The sequence below is a fragment of the Ogataea philodendri genome (genome assembly GCF_020536065.1).
Source record: "Ogataea philodendri strain CBS6075 chromosome Unknown scaffold2, whole genome shotgun sequence".
Classification (NCBI taxonomy): domain Eukaryota; kingdom Fungi; phylum Ascomycota; class Pichiomycetes; order Pichiales; family Pichiaceae; genus Ogataea; species Ogataea philodendri.
The window spans coordinates 331,427-352,748 of NW_025764020.1; the positions used below are offsets into that span (position 1 = coordinate 331,427).

Here is a 21,322-nt window from a genome sequence, read left to right on the forward strand (position 1 = left end):
AGTCACACCAGGTTTTGGGACTCGACTGTCTCTGACGGGTCGTTGATAATGGCATTTAACAACGCACCGCCCCCGCTAAGCACAAAATAGCCGTACCCGAGGTCTCTAAAGTTTCGCGTTTCAATGGTGTGCGTGGGTCTGGTGACTTCCAAAAAGCTATTGTGTCTATTTGCGACGTTGTTTGAAGAGTATGACGGTTTGAACACTCCGGGGCTAGCTGCTCTGTTCAGCTCGGGAGTGGATTTTGACGTTTGGATTAGATGACGGTTGTTTGGTAGCTCCTCGTCAGAAGATACTATGGACGACTGTTCCGAGCTGCATGGAGCCTGTAGAGGCTCTGTTTCGGGATCGAATGGGGTCTGCTGCTCCTGATCAACGTTGGTTGCCTTTCCGCCGCATATGAAAAATACTCCTGAGAACGTGAGCAATGCACCACCGGCAAAAACCAGACACTGGCCGGGAGACTTATCTGCGAAATCGTTGAACACCACGATCGAGCAGGACATCACTGCAGTTGTGAAGAACACGAAGTGGATGGGCACCACTGTGGTAGCGTTTGCTATTTTCAAGCACGAATTGAGGTAGTGAATTTGCACCGCAGAGGTGACGGTAATAACCACCAGAAGCACGTATGGCCGCCAATTGAGCAGCGTCTTGGTGATTGGGTTGAACTCCACCACAAGCGAAAGCAGTTTGGTGGAGATGGCTGTGTATGTGCCGAAAATGGCCACGAGGGACAGATGTAAAAGGATATATTTAATTGATCTTTGAAGGTTGCGTAATTCGATGACTAGGAAAAAGATGATTGCGGCTGTGGATGCGAGGTAAATGAGGGATGGCTTGGATAGGACGATGGCGTCGATGTAGGCGAATGAGTCGGTAATGGGTGGGGGCTGATTATCGTTGACTGAGGCCAGAATCATGAGAACCACCCCGGCAGCACTCAGAAACGTTCCGGCAAGATCTCGAGCACGGATGGTTTCGTGGAACAGCACAGGAGCGATGAAGGTGGAGTTGGAGATGATGGTGACAACTCCCAGAGGCGCCACGATACTCACGGGGGTGAGTCCGTAGCTGACAAAGTTGCCTACTTCTCCGAGGGTCATTAGGATGAAGCCGAACTGCCACTTCAGGTTGCGGGCATAATGCTGGGATCCGAGGTTCAGATGCGCCTGTTTCTGGATGTTGATGGAGATGGAAATCAAAAGGTTCCCCGATATGGAGAGTAAGATTCCCAGAAGAAGGTAATTCATGGGCTTAAAAAGATAAAGTAGAAAAATATGGATCCTTTAGAGGGCGAGAAGATTGCTGGTGCTAAATTCGGCGACAAGACCGTCGATCTCGACAGACTGCGACTGCCGCATACTCGTCGTCCCGACCTTCGTGGCCACGAGTCCGAGCAGACCGGTCATGGCGGCCTGTTACGTACAGACAAGAGACCTGGAACTGGGGAGGGCGAAGCATTTAAGGTGCATCAGGGGGACCAACGCCCTTCACAATCGGGAACAAGTCAAAACCACATCACAGATGAACAAGACACTGTTTTGGTCGAAGAGCACTCTGCAGACAAATGAAAAAGTTGAACAAGGGAGCAGCCAACAAGACAGACAAGACAAGACAAGACAAGACAAGACAAGACAAGACACAAAAACACAAGACAAACACGATTTTGCATTTTGGGCGCAAGCGGGAGTGTGATTGGCCCATGCACAAAGGTGGCCAGACTCAAGTCATTCGACCGTCGCTTTTGTGCTAGTTGTTGTCAACCTCGATCCCACCTGCATATTGCTTACTACATGTACTGCCCATCGTAAATAAATTTTACTTGTTTTATTTTCATGCCGATTCCACTGCGCCTGGGGCTCACGAAACAGGCCGCCAGGGGAGTCGCCTATTTGGCCGTTTTTGCTGTTGCGGGGCTGCTGTTCCTGATGGCACAGCCAACAACAAGGGTGATGGACTCTCCGGTGGTTCTAGATCTGGAATTTGGAACGTGTTATAGACCTTTTTGCAAAGAGTCCGAGTACCTCAGGATCGACAAGGACCTGGAGCTCGGCAAAAGTTTCCTGCGTCGGACATACTTGTCGAAACAACTCGGAAGAGACGAAGAAACAGCGATCGTGGACCTTTCCGTGGGGAAACCAGAGCACCGCCCCGGTGACGTTTGGGAGTCCAAGGGACAAGGTTTGTGGGCTAAGTACGGGCCCATTTCCCACGCCATTGAGGACATTACTGTTCTTTTTGCTCCAACTGACCCGCGGCCCGGCTGGAATATTGTAACCACGCCATTAGACACAGATACATCTCACAACGTGTACGTCAGCTACAAAAAGACAGTCAAGTCTCCTTCTAAGCCGCAGCTGGCGTTCAACAAACAGAACAAGTTCAAGATCCTCCAGGTTGCGGACCTGCACTTCTCCACGCTGGAAGGAGTGTGTTTGGACCCGTGGCCGAAACTGTCTTCGGGAGAGTATTGCGAGGCTGATCTGAGAACTACAGAATTTGTGGAGACTGTGCTGGAGCTCGAGAAACCGGATCTGGTGGTGATGACTGGTGACCAGGTGTTTGGGGACGATTCTCCAGACTCGGAGACCACGATTTTAAAGGTGTGTGACATTTTTGAGCGATCCAAGGTTCCGTACGCGATGGTTTTTGGCAACCACGACGACGAAGGGTCGTTGGACAGACAACAGCTCATGGACATTGTGGAGACACTCCCATACTCGTTGGCCACTGACGGGCCTGCTAATGTCTCTGGAGTCGGCAACTATGTTATCCAAGTGCAGGACAAGTTGGCCCTGTACTTCATGGACTCTCACAAATACTCGCTCAACCCGAAAGTGCGGGGCTATGATTTTTTGAAACAGGACCAGAGAGACTGGATCGAGAGTGTCAAAGTTGATGTGCCGCAGGCAATGGCATTTTTCCATATTCCTCTACCGGAGTATCGAGAAACACAGAAAATAGCGTTTGGCAACTACAAGGAAGGAATCACTGCGCCACAGCTCAACTCTGGCATGGCCGAGTCTCTCAAGGAGGTCGGGGTGTCGGTTGTTTCTGTTGGCCACGACCATTGCAACGACTACTGTCTTCAATCAGACTTGTGGATGTGCTACGGCGGAGGAGCTGGCGAAGGCGGGTATGCTGGCTACGGCGGCACCGAGCGGCGGGTTCGTGTGTTTGAGGTGGATTCTACCGCGTCGCAGATCGCCACCTGGCAGAGATTGCGCTCTGATCCGGAAACAGTGGTGGAGCATCATGTACTTAAGACGGAAATAAAATAAATAAATTATTTCGCAATGACCCAGAAGTTCTTTTCCAAAGAGGTGAGTGCTACGGCTCTGGAATACCTGGTGAACGAGTGTGTGCCGCTTTCTGTGCGCGTGGAGGAGCTGCTGGCCAGCAACACGGTGTCGGGCCCGCTCGCGACGGATCTGGCCGGGCTCCAGCTGGACCCTGCAAAACCAGGCACCGTGGACTTTCTGAGCAGCAGCAAGTTCCAGGGCCTCAACAACCTGTACCGCATTGAGAAGTACGGGTATGAGATCGGATACAAGATCACAGACTGCCTGATCTACAAGAAATCTGTCGAGGAGGGCGTGAATATCCAGTTGGTGGACGTTTTGGAGGTGATGAAGTTCATTTGCCGCGACGTGTGGCGCATGTTCTACCTGAAACAGATGGACAACCTGCGGACAAACCACATCGGCACGTTCGTGCTCATAGACAACCACTTCCGGCCGCTGCTGAACGTGTCGAGTGCAAACGGCGACGCCGACACACTGGCCAAGATCCAGCCGTACCTTCAGCTTCCGTGCGGGCTGATCCGCGGGATCCTAGCCAGTCTCGGGATCTCTGCCTTGGTGAAGGCAGAGGTGATCGAAAACTCGCTGCCAGCGGTCTCGTTCAACGTGCAAACGACCGTGTCGAAGTAGCCGGTGCACGGGTGTTTGGTGTTTTTTTTTTCCACCTGCGCTTCATGTATATTATAGAATTAGTACGGGGTAAGAATTGTCTAGATATTTAATATAAACATGTCCCGACCAATTACCGTGGACGATATTCCCAAGGCAGTTTTGGTGGGCAAGCCGCTTCTGTACTTCACCACAGGGTTTGTGAGTCTGTGTGTGTTTCTTTTTGGATATGACCAGGGTTATTTCAGCTCGATCTTGACAAACACCTATTTCAAGGACTACTTTGACAACCCCACTGCTCTGGAGATTGGAACAGTGGTGGCTATTTTGGAGATCGGTGCGTTGATCTCGTCCTTAAGCTTGGGCCCCATTTCCGACAAGCTTGGCCGCAGAAAGACTACCCGGCTGGGTGCCTTTATCTTCTGCATAGGAGGTAGTATCCAGTCTGGGTCGTCGTCGATTGCCCATTTGGCAATTGGACGGTTTGTTTCTGGTATTGGCGTTGGGTTTCTTTCGGGAACTGCCCCTTCGTTCCAGGCAGAGATCTCTGCCCCTGAAAACCGCGGGCTACTGGGTTCTGCGCAGTTCACTGGAAATATTATGGGCTATGCTTCTTCGATCTGGATCGACTTTGGATGCAGTTTCATCGAAAGCAACTGGTCGTTCCGCATCCCGCTGATGTTGCAAGTGGTGTTTGGGTCCATATTGTTCCTGGGCACGTTTGCTTTGGTGGAGAGTCCTAGATGGTTGCTCGAGCACGACCACGACGCCGAAGGACTCGTGGTCATCGCAGACCTGTTCTCCGACGGCCACGTCCACAGCGACAAGGCGCGCGAGGAGTACAAGGCCATCAAGGAGTCTGTGCTGATAGGCCGGCTCGAGGGCGACCTCAACTACCTCGACGTTTTCAGACGGTACCCAAGGAGAATTTTCGTGGCCATGACGTCACAGATGTTTGCGCAGTTCAACGGTATCAACGTGATCTCGTACTACGCACCACTGGTTTTCGAACAGGCCGGCTGGGTCGGCAGAAACGCCATTCTGCTCACGGGAATCAACGCCCTGTTGTACGTTCTCAGCAGTATTCCGCCCTGGTTCCTCACAGAGAGCTGGGGCCGCAAACCGGTCCTGATCATGGGCGGACTCGTTATGGGGCTTGCACTGTGTGCGGTCTCGACGTTCTCCAAGATCGAGACCTCCAATAGCGCCACCATGGTGGTGATCTTTGTCATGATCTACAACTCCTTCTTCGGGTGCAGTTGGGGCCCTATTGGCTGGCTCAACGTCGAGGTGCTACCAACCAAGGCGCGCGCGTCCGGAGCAGCCATGGCCACAGCCACAAACTGGCTGTGCAATTTCGTGGTCGGCGAGCTGGCCCCTTTGTTGCTCGAGAAAATCCAATGGAGACTGTACCTGATCCACGCCACGTCGTGCTTCATCTCCGTCGTGACGGTTTGGAAAATGTACCCAGAGACCAAGGGGCTGAGTCTGGAGGAGATGGACTCTGTCTTTGACGACAGATCGTCAGTTTACTCGACCCATTCCGGTAACCTGTCCGGATTTGGCTCCACGAGCGATTTGGAAGCATGGGGAAACAGGTCCGGTCTGATCACAGGCAATACTCCACAGGCGGCCAGAAACCCTGCTGCCGCCGCTGGCGAGAACAACCCGCTAATCCCTGGCTCCAAGCCGTTTATCCTGCCACAGGATATCGAGCCTCCTGATCTGGCTACCATCTACAAGTTCAAAACAGACGACTCGCACTCGATCCGCGGCTCGCTGCGCAAGGGGTCCGAGGCAGTGTCGTCGATCTTCAGACTGCACAGATCCAACCACGAAGATGCCAGCGTCGCGTCAGACTCCGTCTCTGAGCGGTTTATCAATACGTCGCATTAACTACACAGCTATCCGTCTATAGCACGCAACGAACTTGTCTCCGTTGTTGCGCGCGACCTTCTTGCCCTCCTCGGTGGACTCGCGCATAGTGGCCACACACACGTCCTGGTCCTCCCACTCCTTGGACAGTCTCTCAAATAACGGGTGCTCGTCCAAATGGCTTACCATCCACTGATGCAGGTCCTCCACGTCGGTGATCGTGTACACGACACCGCCCTCGCGCAAGACGTACGCGTACTCGCTCAGCAGCGTGGCCGTCACGATCCGCGCCTTGTGCTTTCTCTGCTTGAAGTGCGGGTCCGGGAAACAGAAGAACATCTTGGACAGCTGCGCTTTGTGGAAGAAGTTGGGCAGGAATTTCATCGCATTCCCGCGGATCACGCTGATGTTCTGGTACGCGTTTGTGTCTTTGTGCTGCTGTCTGAGGGCCAAAATACGGTCCTCCACGTACTTTGTGACCTGCACTCTGATCTCCATTCCCAAGATCAACTGTTCAGGGAATTGTGGGGCCAGGTCGACCAAAAGCCCTCCAAATCCGCACCCGATGTCTGCGATCTCGACACGGCGGTCCAGTTTGCCTGTCTCCGGGTCCACGTACCCGGGATAGTACCGTCCCCAGTCCATGGCATCTGGATTTCGTGGATACTCCAGCTTATGGTCCGAAAACGGGTTCGAGTGCGCCCGCTGCCGGTAGAACCGCTTCTTCGGCAGACTCACCTCCTGGCTCTCTTCGAACCGCGCGTGTTTCAACACCTGCCGCGACTCCTCTTTGGCCTCGCGGTACTGTTTCCTCTTAGACTGACGATCAGACATGTTTGTCAAATATTTTTTTCACATAAAAATTTATCTTGCAAAGACTTGCACAGCCTTGTAAATATAATGCTATGTACAGGACAAGTTACTGCTCGTCGGGGTTCTCCTTCTTCTCCATCTCCTGTTTGTGGGTGTCCAGCGTCAGGTAGAGCGTGTTGGAGGCGCTCTCCAAGGTTCTGACCAGGCCTGCTCCGGACAGAACGGTCAACATTCCGACCAGCTGTGCCCGCAGTTCGTCCATCGTAGGCATCTCCTTGAACTGGTCGATGGTAGCCACGTCAGCCACTTCGTCGCCAAGGCGGCCGCCAATCAGAAACAGTCTCTCGTTCAGACCCTTGAGGACCTTGACCACTTTCTTCACGGCAGCAGGGTCCATGTCTTTGATCAGAATAGCCGCCGTTGGGCCCTTCAGCAGCGGTTCCAATGGGTGTCTGATCTTGTTCTTCTTGACGTATCTATAAGCAGCTTTGGAGGCCGGGTCGTCGTATTTCGACGACGCTCTCAAATAATGCCGGAACAACGACACCTTAAGTTTTCTGAACTCTGCGCCCGCGTCCTCGAGTTGTTTTTTGATCTTGACGTTATCGTTGGCCGTCAGGTTGTTATGGTGGGCCAGTAACAGGATCTTGTTGCTTTTGTCAAAGTGTTTGTAAACGTCCAGCAAGTACGTTTTTCTGCCGTCGACAGGTTTGACGGTGTTTCTGGCCGGGGCGGCCGAACTGGCGACCGTTCGTATGAAACTGCTCAGACCGCTGCCTGAGGACAGGATTCCAACTCTCGCGCGTGCAAACATCCCTGGAAACCAACTTGCAAGTAGTGGAAAATTTTGAAAAATATCTTCCATGGCTCCAACACTAAAGAGATTGCGTCGATCGGCGCAAGTCCCAGATTCCTGTACTTCCAAGAAAAAAAAACAAAAGCACTATACAATTTTAATTGTTCATGGATAGTTCTGCTCCACGCAAATCGCCCCAGCGCAGACCTCCCCCACCGCATCTGCAGGAGTTTTATTCGTTTGTGGACGGCCAAGGCGACTCGCCGGCCCAATTGGACACCTCGACGCTCCAGAGCGACGTTCCGAACGTCTCCACAAGCAACTCGCTGTTCGACTTTGCTGGCATGTCGCTGGAGGAAGTGCACCAGAATATCCACTCGCAGAAGCTGCGGTCCGACTCGTTTTTGTCGTCGCAGCCGTCAATGACCCCCTCCACGCTCGACCTCGAGACCTTGATCACGAAAAAGGACTTTAATGACACAATTGGCAGCTGTCGCGACCTGGTCCGCACCGCGGCCGCGTACAGAGACGCATTGGTCGCCCTGGGCACTGCAGCAAGTGAGTTTGGCCGTTCGTTGGAGGATTGTGCGCGGTGCAAGGGCGCCGGGGCCACTTCCGAGGGTCTCATGACAGCCAGCGGGTTCCACCACCAAATTGCCAACCACCAGCAAATTCTTGCACATAGTCTGTCGACCGGGTTCGAGAGACCCGTTTCGGAGATCATCTCGAACTTCGAGCGCACCTACAAAGAAAACGATACATCTTTCAAGAAAGAGATTAAGGACAAAATCACACAGCTCAGACACAAGGAGGCAGCAAACCACAAGCTGAGCCGCAAGAAGACACGCAACATCATTGCGTACAAGTCGAATTTGCTGCAACTGGCGTCGCAGCTGGACGAGATCGACCGCGCCAAGCACGACTACTATGTCTCGTCGTATGAGCAGACGCAGTCTGCTTTTGCTCGGATCCTGGGCCAGACGAGCTCTGTGGTGGCCATGGAGACCCAGATGTACGACAACATTGCGCGCAAGGCGCTCGCTGGCGGTGGTTTGGACAAGTTGCTCGACGACAGCCGGGACATCAATCTGGAGGAGAGCGTTGCTTCTGAGAATGCCACACTGGAAGCCGTGGAGGAGGAGCAAGGTTCGCCGTCTGTTGCAGAGCAAGAGCAGCAGCAGCAGTCGCCGAAATCGTCGCGACACTTGTCCATCGCGTCGGAGAGCTCTGTGGAGGAGGCCGACAAGACGGCAGACACGTTTTTCTCGCCGCCCGTGGTGAAGTCTCGCGGCGAGGAGGTAGCAGACACAGATCCGGACCGCACCCCGACAAACGACCCGCCCGACCACTCTTCCACGTTCTCGCTCCCAACAGCCACCTCTTCGTCCACCCCTGTGGCCCCCACCGTGACCCGCGCGGACTCTGTTAATGTAGTGTATATTTAACGTGCCACCATAATATTATTTGGATTTATGTTTCTTGGCCAGGAACTGGGCCATTGGGTCTTCTGCGTCGATCTCGTTCTCCAGCAGTTTCTCGGGCTCTTCCTGCTCGACGCCAAAGTCTTTCTCCATTTCCACGGCCAATGCCTCGTCCCATGCCCGGTTCGCGTCCTGATCCTTATCGTAGCTGTATGGACGGTATCTGACATGGTCGACTCGCAGAGTGTACTCGTCGCCGAACGAGTACCCATTGAGGTTGTCGACGGCGAGGATGGTGGATTCGAACTGCTCGTACTTCAAGAACGCAAACCGACGCGACTGGCCGGTCTCCTTATCGCGCATCAGCTTGAGATGCGTAGGTACTCCGTACTGCGAGAACACAATGAGCAGGTCCATCTCGTTGATTTCCGGCGGCAAGTTCCCGATAAATATGTACGACGTGTCTGCGTATTCGTAGTGCCAGGATGCCTGGATGGAAGCGCCCAGTTCCAGCTCCTTTTCGTTCAGCTGCTGGATCTTTCGCACTTTATTCATGGCTTAATTTTTTTCCAGTGTAAAGATTTCGCCATATGCTCTCTCCCAACGACAGAGTCGCGGTGGCCGGGGATCTGGCAACGGTGCGGTTTGTCGGGGCAATTCCGAACTGGCCCGGCGAGACGGCCGTGGGGATCGAGTGGGACGTGCCTGAGCGCGGCAAGAACGACGGCACCATCAACGGCACGCGGTACTTCTCCACACACAACGGGGCCAAGTCGGGCAGTTTCGTCAAGGCAGCCAAGATCGACCCCACGCGCTCGTTCATGGACGCCATGGTGTACCAGTACGCGAGCGACGAGTCGCTGGCGCTCGAGTCGGACTCCCTGGTCGATAAGTTCGATCTCACCATCGGTACGAAGAAGGTGGAGAGTTTCGGGTTCGAGAGACTTAGCCGGCTCCAGGCAGACTTCTCGAACCTCGAGACCGCCACGCTGGAGCGGCTCAACATTGCTGAGGCCGGCGTGGTGGGTGGGGTGCTGGATAATCTGCAGGTGCTAAGTGTCGGGTTCAATTTGCTTGATTGGCAAAACCTGATGGATATTGTCGTTCAGCTGCCAAACCTGCACACGCTGAAAGCAAATGGCAACCGCTGGACACGTTTCGGAGGACGGAAGCAATGCACCAGTGTGAAAACACTCCATTTGTCGGCCTGTGCCCTGGAACACTGTTCTTTCAAGCACGAGCTGTTCACGTGCTTCCCCAATGTGACCGAGCTGTACCTCTCGGGCAACGACCTCACGGCGATCGAGCTGCCCCGCTACACGCACTTGGATCTTTCCCGCAATAAATTCACGAAACTGAGCGAGCTGCCACCCGCAAATATTTTGGTAGCTTCCAATAACCAGCTGCACATCGATACTGTCAACGACACAACGATCGAGTCGCTCGATATCACGAACACGAGTGTTTCTGAGTGGAGCGAGGTGGACAGATTGCGGAGCCTCACTAGTCTCCGCGCTTTGCGTATTATCAACACCCCGCTAGTGGACTCTCTTGACTACGACCTGGCCACCATCCAGCTGTTTGCACGGCTTCCAACGCTGCAGAAGCTCGACGGTACAGACTACACGGCTGCCCAGCGCAAAAGCTTTGAGCTCTACTTCATCAGCAAGATCAGGACCCGCGAATGGGCGTGCGACACGGATCTCTGGACCCAGCTGTGCAGCAAGCACGGTGTTTCGTCGCAGCTGGCCACCCAAGAAACCACCCCCATTGTCCCGCTCACCATCACGCTGGTGCACAACGGCACATCGCACACTCTCACGCTCTCGCGGTCGGCCACTGTGGGCAAACTACGCGGGCGCGTATCGCGTCTGCTCGGACTCGGCGTGCTGCAGTTCTGTCTATCAACAAAACTGGGCATCCGCACCGAAACTCTCGCCAACGACCAGCAGGCCCTGCGCGACCTGGGCATCTCCGAGCCTGTCACGGTAGACTTCGTGCCCTGGAAACACGTGCTCGCACCTACTCGGGATTGATCTATCCATTTACAAGACTATGTACCAACTATTTATTCACGCTTCTCAATAATCACCTTCTGCGACTTGGCCTTGAGCAGCTGGCGCGCAGCCGCGTTCTTGGCCTTCTGGTCGGCCTTCTCGCGGATCTCCGAGTTCTCCTGCATCTCCTTCCAAGTGTCGGAAAAGTTCTCCATCATTCCCTTGGTCTGCTCGGCAGCCGGCTTTTGCAAAGGATACATGTTGAACACTTTTCTGAAACTTGGGGTCCTCAACAACCGGGCCTGGATGATCGAAAACACACCGTTGGCGGTGAAATACACCAGCACCGCCGACGACAGGTTCCACGTGAACACGATCGACACAAACGGCAGAGCCATGAACATCTTTTGCGTGGTGGAGCTGAACTGGTTGATGGCTGTTTCTCCACCAAACTTGAACGAAATAGCATACAAACAGGCAGAGATCAGTTGCAGTCCAATGTATGGATCAGGAGCAGTCAGATCAGGGAACCAGTAGATACCCTGGTTCTCAAAACCTTGCACAGGCAGGTTGGCCATCTCACGGATACCAAAGAACGACCCAATACCGTAGGTGAACTGCACACCGGGCGAGAGAAACATCCTGGAGTACTTGACACCATATTTCTTGTTGAGTTTCTTGATCTCCTGCATCTTGAGCTGCTGGCCTATACGGTCGCCCTTGGACATTGCGGTGTTGAGCTCCTTACGCAGGACCTTTGTTTCTGGCGCAGCTGCCTGCGAACGGGCCATAGCGTCGGACGAAGACATGAATAACGGGAAGAACGCCAGACGCAGTCCTATGGTGGTGGCAGCAATGGTGGCCCACCACGGCAGGCCCGTGGTCACATGGACGGCCTCGAGAGCGGTCTGGATCAGATCAGACGGCCACCAGCCGTCGCACAGACCAACGCTTTTTAGATACCCCCATTGGTCAGAAGTGAGGGTGTTGGTGACGGTTTCTGTGTCGAAGCCCAGCGAGGTGTCGAACTTGGGTGGTTCTGGTGTTTGTGTGCTATTGAACCGGATTCCGGTTCCCGCAAGAGCGGCGCGCCGCGTGACGGTGTTTCCCGCCCGCAAACCGATAAGCTGTCTCGAAGGTTGACGAAGAACGGAAATCATGGTGAAAAATAAGTTTTTTCTCGTTGGACTGAAAAATTAGCACGGCCTGGTCGTGGCAGGGTCGGCGCTTGTTGCTTGTAGTGGCGACGGTTGCTATGTAGAGCACACTAACGCGGTTGGTGAATTTCTTGCAGTGATAACGGCGAGTCTTGGTGGACCTAACAGCCGGTGTAGAAAATGTCCTGCCAAATAAATCTTGAATAATTATTTTTAATGCTCCGTCTAACGGCTCGACCCTTTGCGGCAATATGCCGGCGTACGGCCGCGAACATGTCGTCTGTGGGCCACAGTTATGCTGAGACGCTTGTAACACGGCTCCAGAACCCTTCGCTCGCCATGGACCGCAAAAGACAGACCCTCATAGCTCTACTGAAGGACCTGCGAAAAGGACAGATTGAGCTGCCCCAGCCGCTCGTCAACTCGCTGTTTGCACTGTGGCTGCCGTTCATTCAAGACAAAGAGGTGCAGAGCTGTCTTTTAGATGGCAAGAACTCCAAAGAACTCACCAGCATGCTCATCCAGTCGTACACCCTCAAACGAGACTACGACGCAGCCCTGTCCACGATCGAGGTCTCGACGGTGCTGGTGGACCGGTTCCCGTGCGAGTTGTTGGCGTACCACCTCATATTGGCCAAACAGTTCGAAAAAGTGTTCAAATTAATCGACATCCTCTACTCCAACAAGTATCCGCAAATTCTCAATCAGCAGCTTCTGGAGATCCTTGTCAAGACCGCGCTGGACGGGGGCCAGGTCGAGCTCGTGTCGAAGTTTGTTGTTGGTTTTGTTTTTCTATTTGACCGCCCACTGATGACGCTTTCCGACGAGCTGTCCGGCCGGCTGTGCCATCTATCCATCGAACGGCTTGATTTTGCAACGTTTGCGAAAACCGTCGACTACCGCTCTAAACTCATTGCGAAAGTCGACCCAGCCGCCGCCAGAGAGTTCCAGCGCCAGATGGACCTTGTGCGGTTGAAGGGGTACGTGCGCAAACTCGGAGCAGCCCGCGTTCTAGAGAGTGGTATGTTTTTCAACATGCACTTCCAGAAAAGCGAGTTTAAAGTCGCCGACTTTGCTGCCCTGACACACGGCCTGGCCGCTGGACTTGACCGGCCGCTGGATATCTCCCGTTGTGTGCTACTCATCGAGCAAATGCATGGCTTCCATCTCAACGAACACAGAAACAGATACTCCTCCTCATTGCATCCGGACCACCAGCTGTACCGACAAGTCACACACACCGCCAACCAGAAAGTCACCCTCGACGACCTCAAGAGTGAGTACACGGCCCTCCAGACGAGTCTGGGCAAACCAAACCGGTCGTCAGAGAAATCGCGGCTGCGCAAAACCGTTTCGTCATCTCCTTTCCATGTGCTACCATTGAATCTGGTGCTCAAGACAATCAGCATCTCACATCCGGACTTCGAGCTCGCGCTCAGACTGACCAACGTGATGGTGCGTAAGCGTCGGTGTCAGCTCAATGACGAAACATTGTACTACCTGCTCAGGATCTTTGACCAGTGCCAGCTGACCGACGTGGAGTCTCTGGCTTCGTTTCTCAGCAACTTTGAGCTGACCGCGAAAACGTGCCGGCTGGTGCTGGAAATCGCCGTCCGTGCGAACGCCAGACCGCTCGTCGAGGAGTACTACAACTTGTACAAACGCCGCAACTACTACGTTTCGCCGCAGCTGGAGAAAACCGTGGCCTCGGTTATCAGTAAATAGTGCGCAGAAAAATAATGTAAATATTTCACCGATTTTCCATTAAAATGAAGCTTCTGCTGATCAACCCGAATTCGTCCAAATCGATCACAGACAACCTGCAGACCGTGCTGAAACCGATCCCCGGTATCGAGTTCCACTTTTTCACCGGCCCGCCCGAGTCGCCGCCCTCCATTAACAATTCTGCCGAGGGCCTTATCTCTGCGGCCGCCTGTCTGGCCAAACTGCAGCAGGACCCGCAATTGCTCCAATACGACGGATACCTGATCTGTTGCTACTCGGACCACCCGCTCGTGGGCCAGCTCCGCAACCTGGTCAAGGTCCCGATAATGGGCATTTTCCAGGCGTCTCTGTTGTACTCGCTTAATTATACTACAAACAATTCCAAGGTGGGGATCCTCACCTCGAACAGGAGCTGGGAAGAAATCCTCGACCAGTCGCTGCTCGACTTCTTCGGCACGGCAACACTGCCAAAATTCATCGTGCCAACGCTCGCCGCAGACGTAGACGTGCTCAAACTCACAGACCCAGACAACTATGCCAAGCTCCAGCACAAAATCCGCTACCTCATCTCCCAAGACGCCAAGATCATCCTGCTGGGCTGCGCAGGGCTCAGCAGCCTGGACTGGAAGTTTAAGCAGGACTTCCCGGACACTGTGTTTGTAGACTCCGTCAAGATCGGCGCCGAGCTGCTCGCTGCACACGCCCGGTTCGCCAGTTAGCGTCGTTTTTTCAGACATGTAAGTAGCGAGAATAGATCGTCCTCCAATTTGCGTTTCTTGGTTTCGTCAAGCTCCACCACCCCGTTCGCGTGTGTCTGGTTCAGTCTGGTGACTAGACCCTCCAGGTGCACCCAATCCTCCGGGTCAGACTGGTCCAAGATCGGTCCGGGTCCGGCTGGCGGTGGTGGCATCTGGTACGGATTCCAGTAGTACATGGAGTACGGGTTCGCATCAGGCTGACCCATAGGCGGTGGACGCATCATTGGCGGGTAGAACGGGTACCCAGGGTACGGGAACGGCGGTGGATACGGGGCAAGACGACCCGCGTCGGAGTAGACAGACTGGTCTGGGTCGAAAGTGGCAGGCCGCAAGGGATTATACGGGTCGGGAAAGACCTGTGGCTGCGGAGTTGACTGCAGCTGTGCCAGGTTGGTCTCTGAAGTGCTGTGCGTCTGGCCGTTGCTTGAAAAGTTTCTCTGAGGTGGAGGCACCGCCTGAGAGCTTCTGTCCGAGGAGTCCAGAACAGGCCTCTTTTCTGCCTGCGACGGTGGTTGCGAGTCCGGCTGTTGGACTTCGGGTGCGGTGTGCGGCTCCTGCTCCTCGTCACCAGATGAGATCACCAGAGTCTCCGGCTCGGTTGCTATCTGGGAGTTGTCCAGGCTGGACGGTTGTTCAACCGCTGTTGGCTCATTTTCTGGTGCCGATGGCTTCTCTGCTGGCACATTTTCCGACACTGGTGGCTCCGCTTCTGTCTCGTTCTCCTGCCCTTGTGGTTCCTTTTCTGGCTCAGTTTCCGACACCAGTGGTTCCTCTTCCGGCAAATCGACCGCACTAGGCTCTTCTGGTGGAAGAATTTGTAGAGGAGGAGTCAAAGACGACACGAAAGCTGACACCTGGTCCTTTCGCATATCAAGTAACGACTGCAAGTTCTGCAATGCGACAGTCAGGTCCTGAACAGGTTTACTCTCTGGAGCAGCTGCTGAGACCTTGGCAACATAGGAGTGTACAAGTGCGTATTCTTCAGACGCACAACTGTTGCCCAAACCAAGTGTTTCTAAAAGAAGAGCCGCAGTGGACACTTCCGGTTCTGCTTCAAAATCGATCAAGAACGCCAGCCAGAAGGTCGAAATTGGGTGAGTGGCTGGCGTGGTTCGAAGTCTGTGGAAAAGGACCACCAAATACGGCATTCCGTACTCGAAAAGGCCAATGGACTTCCAGAAACGAACCTGTTCTTCAAACACCAATTTTGGATCCTTCTTCAACTCGCAACCCAGCTCCACCAGTCTTACGAGAAGGTCAATAAACAGCTCCGGTGACAAATACTCCTTGATTGTTTTCCAGCTCTCAAACGATCCAAGTGTGTGGACGTAGCTGGCAGATTCCAAAAGACTTCCGGCCACATCATCGGCAAAACGTCCTGAGTTCAGCTGGATGAGCATCTGGCACACGCTGATGTAGGAGGAATGGTCGTGTTCGAGCGTGAAATGCAAGAGATCAACACATGTACTGTTCAGTGCGGCGTCGTTTGTTTCTTCAACGCTGTAGTACTGGAGAGCCAGGATAAAAAAACATGGAATATCAGCTGAGGGAGTAAGCATAGCCTGGAACCCAAACTTTTGTACCATTTCCAGCATGGATTCACGCAAGTCTGCGAATTGGATCCGGTTCTTGCCCAAACTCGAGCCAAAAATCGCTTTTGACAGCACTGGTAGGTCTTCGATATACCTGTATGAGTCTAGAGCAGACTGTCCGTTTTTGCTGGCATCCAAGAACGAGATCATCAGCTTCAGCCTGGCCAAAGAGTCGGCGTAGTCGTACGACAAGGCTTTGGTCAACAACTGCACAAAATCAGAGCGTCTGATACACACCCAGCCCGGATTGAGCGTAGGTAACTGCAGATCTTCGCCTGAAGACCCAAGGAAACAATCCTTGGCGGTCATTTTGAATGTCTGTTTAGATTTTTGTGGAGTGGTTGAGAATAACTGAGTCAGAATGCTGTAGCCAACTTCAACCTGAATGGAACTGGTGGTTGTTCCAAAACAGAGATCCTTAACGAGCTCCACCACCCAGTCAATAACCCAACCTTCTCTGTCTCCTCCACTAACGGGGTTTTTCGAAAGGAACCGGTATAGACTGTAGTAGAGTCTAGTGAACAAGGTCTCGTATGCCGACATCAGTGGCTCATCGATTTCGCCAGAGAAGCTGCGTAGCGGGTGGGCCAGAACATGGAACTTGGACTTGAGCTGATACTCTTCAGCCTCAGACTCAAGAACAGCCGAAGTTTTAAACGACAGCGAGTATTGGTAGGAGAATATAACGCTTCTCCATGCATGCAAAGCGGCCAGTTTGGGAGTCTCGCCTTCGTCGTTAAAACAGGTGGTGAACACAGATATCCAGGAAACTAAGTGGTTCCAGGTTTCGAGTCCATTCTTCCAAGTGAATGAGGAAGAAATATACAACAAGTGGGCCCATAGTTCCATAGCTGTTTCGTACTCTTTGCGGTGAATTAGTGCAGTTAATGCCTCGACAACGGCATCGCAGACAGACTTGTTGGTCTTAAATGCTTCCAGTGATGCAATCACGGGGTACGACTGGGTCAGCGTATGCGATTCCATGTCCAAGATGTTGAAGCACGTTTGTCTGGTGGTGCGGTTGCAAATTTTGGAAAACTCGGCGTACAACGAAAGGGTCACTTTCATCAATCGGTCGTATGACGGGCATTCGACGCTCATGACACACGACAGAACAAATTGCTGCCAGCTCTCGCACAGTTTGAGCATCACGGCCGGACTCCTGCTTATGTAGCTCTTCAATGTCAATAGTTTCTCGTTCAAAATGGTGGCACTTGGGTAATACGGGATCTTGAGCATAGCATCGATAAGAAGCTCGATGCATCCGGAAGACAAAATGCAGTTTTGTTCTTTGCAGAACTGAACGTAAGCAGAAACCAGGCCTTTTGCAAGATTAGGCGTCTGAGATAGTTCTATCACCTGTCTCACAATTCTCTCAGCGTCGGGTATTTGGAAAACAGACAGCAGCACAGTGAGTCCCTTCATAGCCTGGATGGCAATTCGCACCTCAAAGGGGTCTGTTAGAATCTTGGGATTTTCTTCTGCATGGGTGAGTTCCATGGATATCACATTCAAGATCTTTGCGGTATCGGTATCATTGAGACTCGTACGCAAATACTGTTTGCTATTGTTTTTCAAAAGACAGTTGATACTGGCATAGGCCTCAAATCTGTTTTGGAACCCTTCTGTGGCCAAACAGTCGCAACAGCTCCGTATAGCAGCGATAGACTCCGAACTATCCTTCTTTTTCTGTATAATATGACCGCTGGGCCAGACGTTGGTGCTAGCGACGGGTGCCGAGTGAACATCTTCTTTCTGATGCGGTCTCATCTTCAAGATCGATTTCGGCTCAGCAATCGTTTTGGCTGGCTCTTGCGCGGGAGGTGATAGCTCGATGTCGCTTGAAAAGAGAACTCTTTTAGCGGACAGTGGAACGTCGTCGTCGTTGTCGGTATCCTCAACAAACAGTCCAGGTCCATTGGAAGCAGGTTTCTGCGGAGTCGAGTCCACTTGCAGGGTCTCTTTTTCGATAATGGTTGGTTGAGGTTCAACGGCAGAAAACTCTGGTTTTGTCTTCTCTTCAATACGCTTGGCATGCAACTCAGAGTCGCTCATAGTCTTGCGAGACTTCTCTGCTGGAGACAGGTCTTCAGAAATCACGGCCGCCGATGTTCTGTCTGAAGCTCTTGTAACATTTGCAAAACTGGAGCTTTTGATCGCAGTAGCAGCAGCAGCGGGAATAGCAGGTCCCTGAAATGGCGCGCGAGGCACTGGCCCCCTAGTGGCTCTCCTTGTACGGCCAGAGCTTGGAGCTGAGCTAGGACGAGAATTAGAAGGCGTGTGTGCTTCCGAAGCGGGAACTGTCTTTGTAACCTTGGACGGAGTTTTCTCTGGACTTGGAGATTTGCTTGGAGAGCTTCTTTTGCGAGCAGACTTAACGGTCTGTTTCTCCACTGCTGCACGCGCTTGACGCGTCTCTCGTGGTGTATCCGGCACCGGAGTCTCCTGAACAGGGGCATGATCCAACAAACTTTTCACTGGTGGCTGCGAGTCCGGTTTGGGCGGCTGTGCCTCGATGGTGGTCTCTGCAGAGTCCTCTGCTGCTGATCTCATTGCGGCCTCATTTTGGATCATTCGCTGTTTGAACGCGTTACGCTTCGCAATCATCAGGTCTCTGTAGGATGCGGCACTATTGAGCGACGCGAGCCCCAAACTAGACGCGTCACGAACACCAGACCTCAGACCCAGTGTGGTTTCCTGCGACGAGGTCGATTTGGCGGCCAATCCGTTCTCCCCGGACGAGCTTCTCTGCTCCTGTGGCTGGGGTGCTTTGCTGGGCGTTGATCGTTTGGCATTCAGAATCGAGTAAATTCTCTGCAATTTGACAGGATCATTACCAGAGGGTGCCGTGGAGGGTTGTGGAGATGACTCCTGATGTTTTGTCGCGGCAAACTTGGACCGACTGTTTCTCTTGGCGTCTGCAAACTTGCGGTCTAGTAGATTGGCTTTGTCACGTCCCGACATGGAAGGCGAGAGACGCGCAGTAGGGCTTGTGCTAGTTGTGTTCTCCATCTCGGGCGAATTTTCTTGGCTCCCTTTCAAAGGCAGTATGCTGTAAAACATGGTGCGCGTGTATCAGGCGTAGTGATTAATTGATACGCGCCGCTCTGGCAATTGAAAGATCGCGCTGATGCTGTTTAGCTAGTTTGTACACACTTTGATGTGAACGTATATATTTTTGAGTTTGATTTATGTACCGTGCATGAAAATGGCAGTGCAACGGAGCAGACTACTGAGCGATATCGTTTTCGTAGCTCGGAAGCACCACGATGGGTAGTCTAACGGTGAACTCGAACCCGTTGCTAATACTGTCGACGCCGCGATACAGAACGGATCCTTTATAGTCGGTGAAGATCGATACAAGGTCGAAGTTCTTGCGATCGTGAGAAACGCCGTTCTCGTGCTGGTCAGGCTTGGGGATCTTGTTAAACGTGTCCAACAGCACAAACTTGATCTGGATCAGGTACTTCACTTGAAAGAAGTTTGTTCGGAACTGCGGCTCCACAGTCGCAGGTACCAGTAAGTTGAGGTCCAGTCTTTCTGTGTTGAAAGTGCTGGCCAGTTTGTGGAAAACAGTGGTCTCCATGGAGTTGTCGCTCTTGAGCCCTTTATAGACCTCGTTGTACTCGTATCGTTTCAGGTACTCGTCGCGGTAGAGGACCTGCTTTTTGATTAGTCGGACCTCTACTCCTTTTGTCTCCAGTTCGCGGTCCAAGAATGAAATGCTCACAGTGATGTGGTCTCCGACCTTGACGAGATCTTTGCTTAACGTCAGGTTTGCAAGCTGCAGATGGTCCTGTTTCACGATGTACTTCGTTTGCGGTTGAACAGGGACCTGGCCCTCCATGTCAGCAACGTCGTCGTCGGTTGTAAACTCGTGCTTCTGTACACTGTGCTGGTCGGCAAGAATGTTCACCAGGTTCTGTCGCGGACTCTGCTCCAGATCGGCAGGGTTGTGGTACTTCTTTTCGAAATTCTCCTGGATCTTGACAATCTCCATCACGTCATTGTCGTTGAGATCTTTCAAAAGACCCAGAAACTGTTTCACTTCCAGCTCCTTGTCCAGGTCGAAACTCGTCGGCAGCTCGCCAGGCTTGCCCTGTAGGTCTATCGTCGCGAGGCCCAATCTTAGCGGCTCCAGATTCAAAGCGGAAGTCTTTCTAACCAACGTTCCAGGTAATATGGAGACCGATGGTTTTTTCGTCAGTTTGGCCTTCACGTCAGGCTCCGAGTATCTTCTCACGGACCGCGTCACCATTTCGGTCGATCCCGACGTGTTTAGATCCACGTTCTTCAGAGCGCTCGGTCTCTGGTTTAACCGCGGTCTTTCCAAATGGAAGTACGGCTGTCTTCCGAATTTGTCTATGTATGGCTGAATTTTTAACGGGAAAAACATGGTCTTGTTTGAGAACGAGCCGTCCTTCTCGACCAATTGATATCCCAGGATAACATTGTAGTTGAGTTGGACGGCCTCCGACCGGAACGACGGCGGAAGGTCCATTGGCAGTTTCATGTTGACGTAGAAGCTTCGCGTGAGCTTGTTGGAGGTGGAATTATTGTTTAATTGAGACGGCTTGAAAGTCAGGTCGCTGAACAGAATCGACTGTGTGGTGGAGTAGTGCGGAATCAGATGCGTGTTTTCGTCTGTGGTGATGTCGGACTGGAATAATGTAGTGAGTCCGTTTAAAAGGCCCTTTTTGTGCTGACCAAACGTGATTTCCAGGCCATTGATTCCGGCCAGCTTCCCCTCGAAAGTGGACGACTTCTGCAAGTTTTCAAAGATCGAAGCATCGATTATGCGGTCGTTGATGGAGTAATACCCAAACAATTGGACGTAACCAAGATAGATGGAAATATCCTTGAACAAATCTTCCTCTTCTTCATTTTCGGGCATGGAATCTAGCTGTTGCAGGAAAAGCTGTCTTGTAGCATTGGAAAACTGAGACGATAGCCGGCCACCAAACCAGCCATCATTCTGGGTCGGAGGGTCGGGTTCTTGTTTCTTGGAGTTTTTAGCCGGGGAATTATTGCTGTTTAAAGGTCCAATGTATCGGAAGCGCAAAATGAACGACAGCTCGTCGGTGCCCGCAATTACAGGAAAATTCTCGTAAACAAGCTCGACACGTACATTTTCGTTGATATTCTGGTGGTAAACAGTATGTGTCACCATCACACTTGGATAAATCTCTTAAATTTGGCTTACTCGTAAATAAATAAAAAAGACAACTCCTCGCACCGAGCTAATGGGCGGTAGGATTTATTTACCATTCAAAA

At 52.6% G+C, this 21,322-nt stretch overlaps 21 protein-coding genes across 21 annotated transcripts; 10 read left to right on the forward strand and 11 right to left on the reverse strand.

The window, feature by feature from the left end:
• Positions 1-2: 2 nt before the first annotated feature.
• OGAPHI_003836 (uncharacterized protein) lies at positions 3-1,253 on the reverse strand (the record flags this gene model as incomplete). The annotated part of the gene is made up of 1 exon (XM_046204849.1): positions 3-1,253. The coding sequence occupies one exon, from the start codon at positions 1,251-1,253 to the stop codon at positions 3-5; it is 1,251 nt and encodes a 416-aa protein (XP_046060852.1).
• Positions 400-1,109, forward strand: OGAPHI_003837 (uncharacterized protein; the record flags this gene model as incomplete). Its single annotated transcript, XM_046204850.1, has 3 exons — positions 400-581; positions 648-742; positions 913-1,109. The coding sequence occupies 3 exons, from the start codon at positions 400-402 to the stop codon at positions 1,107-1,109; spliced, it is 474 nt and encodes a 157-aa protein (XP_046060853.1).
• Positions 1,254-1,280: 27 nt separating the features above from the next.
• OGAPHI_003838 (uncharacterized protein) lies at positions 1,281-1,574 on the forward strand (the record flags this gene model as incomplete). Its single annotated transcript, XM_046204852.1, has 1 exon — positions 1,281-1,574. One exon carries the CDS (start codon positions 1,281-1,283, stop codon positions 1,572-1,574), a length of 294 nt encoding a protein of 97 aa, XP_046060854.1.
• A 381-nt stretch (positions 1,575-1,955) lies between these two features.
• On the forward strand, positions 1,956-3,935 carry OGAPHI_003839 (uncharacterized protein; the record flags this gene model as incomplete). Its single annotated transcript, XM_046204853.1, has 2 exons — positions 1,956-3,260; positions 3,393-3,935. The coding sequence occupies 2 exons, from the start codon at positions 1,956-1,958 to the stop codon at positions 3,933-3,935; spliced, it is 1,848 nt and encodes a 615-aa protein (XP_046060855.1).
• On the reverse strand, positions 2,324-2,704 carry OGAPHI_003840 (uncharacterized protein; the record flags this gene model as incomplete). The annotated part of the gene is made up of 1 exon (XM_046204854.1): positions 2,324-2,704. The coding sequence occupies one exon, from the start codon at positions 2,702-2,704 to the stop codon at positions 2,324-2,326; it is 381 nt and encodes a 126-aa protein (XP_046060856.1).
• Positions 3,936-4,034: 99 nt separating the features above from the next.
• On the forward strand, positions 4,035-5,810 carry OGAPHI_003841 (uncharacterized protein; the record flags this gene model as incomplete). The annotated part of the gene is made up of 1 exon (XM_046204855.1): positions 4,035-5,810. One exon carries the CDS (start codon positions 4,035-4,037, stop codon positions 5,808-5,810), a length of 1,776 nt encoding a protein of 591 aa, XP_046060857.1.
• On the reverse strand, positions 4,193-5,650 carry OGAPHI_003842 (uncharacterized protein; the record flags this gene model as incomplete). The annotated part of the gene is made up of 3 exons (XM_046204856.1): positions 4,193-4,459; positions 4,908-5,181; positions 5,448-5,650. 3 exons carry the CDS (start codon positions 5,648-5,650, stop codon positions 4,193-4,195), a joined length of 744 nt encoding a protein of 247 aa, XP_046060858.1.
• OGAPHI_003843 (uncharacterized protein) lies at positions 5,811-6,623 on the reverse strand (the record flags this gene model as incomplete). The annotated part of the gene is made up of 1 exon (XM_046204857.1): positions 5,811-6,623. The coding sequence occupies one exon, from the start codon at positions 6,621-6,623 to the stop codon at positions 5,811-5,813; it is 813 nt and encodes a 270-aa protein (XP_046060859.1).
• An 85-nt stretch (positions 6,624-6,708) lies between these two features.
• OGAPHI_003844 (uncharacterized protein) lies at positions 6,709-7,467 on the reverse strand (the record flags this gene model as incomplete). The annotated part of the gene is made up of 1 exon (XM_046204858.1): positions 6,709-7,467. One exon carries the CDS (start codon positions 7,465-7,467, stop codon positions 6,709-6,711), a length of 759 nt encoding a protein of 252 aa, XP_046060860.1.
• Positions 7,468-7,565: 98 nt separating this feature from the next.
• Positions 7,566-8,843, forward strand: OGAPHI_003845 (uncharacterized protein; the record flags this gene model as incomplete). Its single annotated transcript, XM_046204859.1, has 1 exon — positions 7,566-8,843. The coding sequence occupies one exon, from the start codon at positions 7,566-7,568 to the stop codon at positions 8,841-8,843; it is 1,278 nt and encodes a 425-aa protein (XP_046060861.1).
• OGAPHI_003846 (uncharacterized protein) lies at positions 7,631-8,122 on the reverse strand (the record flags this gene model as incomplete). The annotated part of the gene is made up of 1 exon (XM_046204860.1): positions 7,631-8,122. The coding sequence occupies one exon, from the start codon at positions 8,120-8,122 to the stop codon at positions 7,631-7,633; it is 492 nt and encodes a 163-aa protein (XP_046060862.1).
• Positions 8,844-8,858: 15 nt separating the features above from the next.
• On the reverse strand, positions 8,859-9,374 carry OGAPHI_003847 (uncharacterized protein; the record flags this gene model as incomplete). The annotated part of the gene is made up of 1 exon (XM_046204861.1): positions 8,859-9,374. One exon carries the CDS (start codon positions 9,372-9,374, stop codon positions 8,859-8,861), a length of 516 nt encoding a protein of 171 aa, XP_046060863.1.
• A 35-nt stretch (positions 9,375-9,409) lies between these two features.
• Positions 9,410-10,855, forward strand: OGAPHI_003848 (uncharacterized protein; the record flags this gene model as incomplete). The annotated part of the gene is made up of 1 exon (XM_046204863.1): positions 9,410-10,855. One exon carries the CDS (start codon positions 9,410-9,412, stop codon positions 10,853-10,855), a length of 1,446 nt encoding a protein of 481 aa, XP_046060864.1.
• A 32-nt stretch (positions 10,856-10,887) lies between these two features.
• Positions 10,888-11,976, reverse strand: OGAPHI_003849 (uncharacterized protein; the record flags this gene model as incomplete). The annotated part of the gene is made up of 1 exon (XM_046204864.1): positions 10,888-11,976. One exon carries the CDS (start codon positions 11,974-11,976, stop codon positions 10,888-10,890), a length of 1,089 nt encoding a protein of 362 aa, XP_046060865.1.
• On the forward strand, positions 11,123-11,959 carry OGAPHI_003850 (uncharacterized protein; the record flags this gene model as incomplete). The annotated part of the gene is made up of 2 exons (XM_046204865.1): positions 11,123-11,349; positions 11,452-11,959. 2 exons carry the CDS (start codon positions 11,123-11,125, stop codon positions 11,957-11,959), a joined length of 735 nt encoding a protein of 244 aa, XP_046060866.1.
• A 336-nt stretch (positions 11,977-12,312) lies between the features above and the next one.
• OGAPHI_003851 (uncharacterized protein) lies at positions 12,313-13,698 on the forward strand (the record flags this gene model as incomplete). Its single annotated transcript, XM_046204866.1, has 1 exon — positions 12,313-13,698. One exon carries the CDS (start codon positions 12,313-12,315, stop codon positions 13,696-13,698), a length of 1,386 nt encoding a protein of 461 aa, XP_046060867.1.
• A 44-nt stretch (positions 13,699-13,742) lies between these two features.
• On the forward strand, positions 13,743-15,371 carry OGAPHI_003852 (uncharacterized protein; the record flags this gene model as incomplete). The annotated part of the gene is made up of 3 exons (XM_046204867.1): positions 13,743-14,357; positions 14,665-14,845; positions 14,917-15,371. The coding sequence occupies 3 exons, from the start codon at positions 13,743-13,745 to the stop codon at positions 15,369-15,371; spliced, it is 1,251 nt and encodes a 416-aa protein (XP_046060868.1).
• OGAPHI_003853 (uncharacterized protein) lies at positions 14,414-17,548 on the reverse strand (the record flags this gene model as incomplete). The annotated part of the gene is made up of 1 exon (XM_046204868.1): positions 14,414-17,548. One exon carries the CDS (start codon positions 17,546-17,548, stop codon positions 14,414-14,416), a length of 3,135 nt encoding a protein of 1,044 aa, XP_046060869.1.
• Positions 17,549-17,837: 289 nt separating this feature from the next.
• Positions 17,838-19,111, reverse strand: OGAPHI_003854 (uncharacterized protein; the record flags this gene model as incomplete). The annotated part of the gene is made up of 2 exons (XM_046204869.1): positions 17,838-17,853; positions 17,916-19,111. 2 exons carry the CDS (start codon positions 19,109-19,111, stop codon positions 17,838-17,840), a joined length of 1,212 nt encoding a protein of 403 aa, XP_046060870.1.
• Positions 19,112-19,277: 166 nt separating this feature from the next.
• On the reverse strand, positions 19,278-21,218 carry OGAPHI_003855 (uncharacterized protein; the record flags this gene model as incomplete). The annotated part of the gene is made up of 1 exon (XM_046204870.1): positions 19,278-21,218. One exon carries the CDS (start codon positions 21,216-21,218, stop codon positions 19,278-19,280), a length of 1,941 nt encoding a protein of 646 aa, XP_046060871.1.
• OGAPHI_003856 (uncharacterized protein) lies at positions 19,957-20,424 on the forward strand (the record flags this gene model as incomplete). The annotated part of the gene is made up of 1 exon (XM_046204871.1): positions 19,957-20,424. One exon carries the CDS (start codon positions 19,957-19,959, stop codon positions 20,422-20,424), a length of 468 nt encoding a protein of 155 aa, XP_046060872.1.
• Positions 21,219-21,322: the final 104 nt, after the last annotated feature.